Source organism: Lolium perenne, chromosome 1 (genome assembly GCF_019359855.2).
Source record: "Lolium perenne isolate Kyuss_39 chromosome 1, Kyuss_2.0, whole genome shotgun sequence".
Taxonomy (NCBI): domain Eukaryota; kingdom Viridiplantae; phylum Streptophyta; class Magnoliopsida; order Poales; family Poaceae; genus Lolium; species Lolium perenne.
Window position 1 is genome coordinate 36,943,579 of NC_067244.2, and position 4,978 is coordinate 36,948,556.

Genomic DNA, 4,978 nt, shown 5'->3' on the forward strand with positions numbered 1-4,978 from the left:
CCTCTCGTGATTGATTCCACCCGCATCGCGTGCATGCTTCGGCGTGTACGAGGCGCTTGGTGGTGCGTCTCCTAAAATCGATATCGTGCGGATTTCGGCGGATTCGCTGGGATCCTCATGGTACCGGTTCTGGGGCGTCACACCCTTCCTCTGCTGTTCCTTCTTCCTCTTCTTCCGAAGAGTCATCTTCCGCCGATGAGCTTTCCTCTTCACGGCATGTTCGTCAGCGTGGTGCGCCAGACTGTTACTCTCCTAGTCAGTATGGTCTCTCTGTTGCCTTCGAGCCGACTTCTTATCGGGATGCCGGGCATCATCCTGAATGGCATCTTGCCATGGCTGAGGAGATTGCTGCGCTTGATCGCACTGGCACCTAGGATCTTGTTTCTCCCCCTCCTGGTGTTCGCCTATCACGTGTAAGTGGGTCTATAAAATTAAGACCCGCTCTGATGGATCTCTTGAGCGCTATAAAGCGCGTCTTGTGGCTCGTGCATTTCAGCAGGAGCACGACCGTGACTATGATGAGACTTTTTCCCATGTGGCTCATATGACCAATGTGCGTACTCTTCTTGTTGTTTCTTCTGTTCTACGATGGTCTGTGTCTCAGCTTGATGTTCAGAGCGCTTTTCTTAATGGCAAGTTGAGTGAGGAGGTTTACATGCAGCCTCCTCCTGGGTATTCTGTTCCCGATGGGATGGTTTGTCGTCTTCGACGTTCTCTTTATGGCCCGAAACAGGCCCCTCGTGCCTGGTTTGAGCGCTTTGCCTCTGTGGTGACTGCTGCTGATTTCTCTCCTAGCGTTCACGATCCAATGCTCTTCTCCTCGTGGACGCATTCGTCTCCTTCTCTATGTTGATGATATGATCATTGCTGGTGATGATCCTGAGTATATTGTCTTTGTCAAGGCTCGTCTTCGTGATCAGTTTCTTATGACTGATCTTGGTCCTCGTCGCTACTTTCCTGGGATTGAGGTCTCCTCCACTTCTGATGGCTTTTCTATCTCTCAGGAAAAGTATATTCAATGTGAACAAATTTTTAAACTGAAAATAACATTTGAATTTCAAAACCGAGCAAAAATTCAATGTGAACAAATTTTGAAACTGAAAATAATATTTGAATTTTGAAACCGAGCAAAATTTGAATATGAGTAAATTTCAAAACCGAACAAAATTTTGAATTTAAGAAAATTTTGAAGTCAAGCGAAAATTGAACCTGAACAAATTTCAAAACCAAACAAAGTTTAAATATGAGCAAATTTCGAAACTGTACAAAATTTGAATTTAAACAAATTATGAATCTAAACATATTTAATGAAACTATAAAAACAGAAAACCACAAAAAAGTTCATATCTCTAACATATTTAAAATTAAAAGTGTTTCCATTTTTCAATAAAAAGAAACGAAAAAAAATAAAAACCGAAGAAACTGACAAAGAAAACAGAGTGAGCCGTACCGGAAGAAAACCAATAAAAACCTAACTAGAAGCCCGAGGAGAGAAAAGGAGAAAAATTGTTCTAATGGGCCACGGCCTAATCGCCAGACGCCGCGTGTGTAGCGTATTAAGGCGCGGTGCTAAGCGATAAATAGAATTCACTAATAAATTATACCAATGCGGTAGGCGTTTCTCTATTTGCTGCTCCATTGGACCAAAATGCCCGCAGAGGGCGTAGGCCCAATAGAAGCTACTACGGACGGATTAATGATTTTAGTGGGTTTTATCTGTTTGTTGTTTGTTTTTTCATTTTTCTTCTCCTCTTTGGTTTTTTTTTTAACTTTTTCGTGTTATGTTTCTTATTTTTTTCCTCTTCATTTTTTGTATTTATGTTTTCTTTTCTTGTTGTTATTTTTGTTCTTCTTTTTAATTTTTTAGTTTCTATTTTAATTTTAAACATAAATTAGTAGTGTTTTTTATTCAAAAGCCAATATTTATATTAAAATATTGTATGAAAAAGTTAAAATATTTTATTTTCAAAACCCTTAGATAATTTAAATTCTATCAATGATAAGAACCGTTTAAATGAGGTAAATGTTCTTATTGAAAAACCATGAAAATGAGGTAAATATTATTATTAAAACTAATAGCAACTTTTCTTGTTTAAATGACACAAATGTTCATATTTTAAAATTGCTCAAGTGACAAAATACTCACATTACACAATCATTTAAAAAATGTAAATCATTATCATTTTAAAACGGTTCAAATAATATCAAAAGGAAAAGGGAAACAAAAATAAAAATAAAAAATTGGAAATGGGAGAAAAGGAAAAAATGGGAGAAAAGGGAAACATAAACTAAAATAATATCGAGTGCCCTTTCTTTCTCGTTTGTTTTAATACTATATATATTCCACTAACGAATGAGCCACGAATGTATAAGCCCTTTCTTTCTCTTTGGTTATATGGGACTATAATGTAGAATGACGAGCCCCTCCATTCGATAGCCGGCAGTGCATTAGGCCATGATGTATTTTTGATAAACGGAAGGATAAAGTCACGGATTCCCTCAAACAAAAGGACCAAGGCATGATTAGCAGCTAAGTCATATAGGATAATGGATGAAAGAAGCTTTGGGATATCTAAACTAGGTTAGCTCCCAAGGCATGGAACTCCTGATGTAGTCAACCATGGCGCTTCAACAAATTCAATTCAATGATGTCCATCTTCAGCAGTCGTGATCCTCACCCACGGTGACTATGTTCAATGCAAGATGCCATAACATAGACATCTAGTGGGATAATACTAGATTATGGGCCTAACTATATATGGCTACATGTTCGCATTTATAACCTAATTACACATCTAATCTCAATAAATTTTAGCCAAACAATGAATCGATGAAATCACCCTTTTAAAGCTTTTAAGAGAGTGTACCGACACACCTCTCTAATATCGTAAAGAAAACATGAAAACATCTCTCTCCTTATTAATTATTCCGCCACATCAATTTTTTGCCAACATGGTATGCATGAGACAACTTATGATACTAACAGTATTGCTAGTCTGAAAGGTATTTGCCCATTATGACTTAGAATATATGAATGGCTGAAGTTATTCCACAAACTCGTGCCTTGTACTAGCTTTATTTCATATTTTCATAGTTATAGAAAATCCTACTAGTATTTACTATACTCTATATGCAGGCTTTACATAGTTTGGACATGCAATTCATAGTGCCAACCTCATAAGAGCAAAGGAAACAATGACTACAGAAAAACAATAGAAGAAAATGTATTGCAAGCATGTGTCTCTTCTTTCTTTACCATATTGTGTATATCCTGACCAATAATCTCTAGCTATTTCTTTGAAAGATATGTCTAAGCTCTAGCTAATACTCCTACCATATCGAAAAAATACTCCTACTATATATTTGCCACAAAGAATTAACCATCTTATCATAGTATAAAAAAATCCACCAAAAGGCTTGTCTCCAGTGAAATGGATAAATAGTATCCCCAGGAATAGCTATTTGCATCCTTCCATCGTGATCAGTGCATCAATGAAAGCAGCTATCCGCACATGCGATCCTCAGTTTCTTCACGCTCGCCAGGAACAGCCTGTCCAAAGTGAATTAATTGAAGGAAAGTAATGGATCAGAATTTTCACAAAGTGTATACTTTGGAAAATATAAATTGTACATTTTTGTTTCTCTGAGAAAAATAAGGGAACTATTTCTCTTAGAAAAATTATAATATGGGAACTATGTTCCATCATCATATGATAGTAGAACCCGATCTTTCGTTGTCTTATGGAAAAATTTGTCAACAAAAATCACTAGCTAGGTGGTCCACACGTCATGCTCACGTTTATGGCTCTTTCTAGTTGCCCGATGCTAATTCTACAAATTTATTTCGAGAGGGGAGAAAGAATAAGTGAGAAATTAAGAATGAAGCATTACGTACTCCCACGGTACGTCCCCGGCCATCAACCAGTCATCTTCCTGGTCTTGATACGTGAGAACATGGCGACCCTGCGTCTCCCCTTGATGATCGCCACCGACAATATCATGATCTGGCAATTAAACAAACCAAACATCACAAGAAAATAGTAGCTATGTGAACAGAGAAGAGTTTGGTGTGATGATTTATACGAATTTTAGTCTCAGACGTACGTATGATGGAGGCCTTGAACATGCGAGCTAGAAGAGCAAGGAGGCCGTCGTAGCCGTCCAGCAGCAGCAGATCCAGTTTCCGGCCGATGGGAACGCCCTCCATGTAAACCTTCACAAACAGCGACTGCTGCCCATGGCCGCCGCCGCCCCTCTTGTACGCCGGAATATCTGTGGCCGTTGTTGTGGTTAGCGCGCTCCTGTGAAATGATTTGATCGATCGGTTGATGGTTGATATGCAGAAAGCCAGAGATCGAACAATGAAAATGATGAATACCATACCCGCAAAAAAAAAAGAAAATGATGAATACCAGTTAAGCTTGATTTCTGAGAGAATTAAACCTTGGAGTGGAAGGGGAGCTGTTGTGAGCTGTATGGGTGGAGGAGGAACATGCCTGCCGGCTGAGACCGAGGTGAAGATCAGTGCTGATCGGCGGCGGCCGGTAACGGGACGACGCCGTGGAGATCGCCGGCGGCGGTTCGCCGACCCCACAACTATCCATGGAAGAAGAGGGAGGAGACTTGGTAGCCGCTTTGGCCTTGCACTTCATCTGGTGTGGGAACCAGCTAACTCCACTTCTCTTGTTCTTTAAATCTCAAATACAAACGAGTGAGTGAGTTAGACTGACATTAATTTTCTTCTTCTTATCGTTTCGTTTCTTTGTATCCGTGATCTAGGCAGGACTTCCCGTGACGGTGGGAGAATGTCGGGTCGTTATGGTGTGCACTCGAGTGCAGGGCAACGTGACCGGCCACCACCGAGATCTCCTGTGACCCCATTGCCGGTGCCATTCGTCAACTGATCCGCATCCTGGCTCCACCAACCAACACGTACGTGCCCTGTACTCGACTACGCGCGCTTTTTTCACCATTTGCA

The 4,978-nt window shown here is 40.1% G+C and overlaps 1 protein-coding gene across 1 annotated transcript; it reads right to left on the reverse strand.

Moving 5' to 3' along the window:
• Positions 1 to 3,208: 3,208 nt before the first annotated feature.
• Positions 3,209 to 4,774, reverse strand: LOC127346882 (auxin-responsive protein IAA8). The gene is made up of 4 exons (XM_051373129.2): positions 4,444 to 4,774; positions 4,105 to 4,301; positions 3,896 to 4,004; positions 3,209 to 3,550 (listed from the first exon to the last, which is right to left on the reverse strand). The coding sequence occupies exons 1-4, from the start codon at positions 4,650 to 4,652 to the stop codon at positions 3,490 to 3,492; spliced, it is 576 nt and encodes a 191-aa protein (XP_051229089.1). The 5' UTR covers positions 4,653 to 4,774; the 3' UTR covers positions 3,209 to 3,489.
• Positions 4,775 to 4,978: the final 204 nt, after the last annotated feature.

Bases quoted from the DNA above. Each gene is read 5' to 3' on its own strand.
- LOC127346882 (XM_051373129.2), bottom strand. From the start codon at position 4,652: ATGAAGTGCAAGGCCAAAGCGGCTACCAAGTCTCCTCCCTCTTCTTCC. The intron at 4,302-4,443 runs GTTTAATTCTCT...ATCATTTCACAG, and splicing joins AGCTCCCCTTCCACTCCAAG to GAGCGCGCTAACCACAACAA. The intron at 4,005-4,104 runs GTACGTCTGAGA...TTTAATTGCCAG, and splicing joins GTTCAAGGCCTCCATCATAC to ATCATGATATTGTCGGTGGC.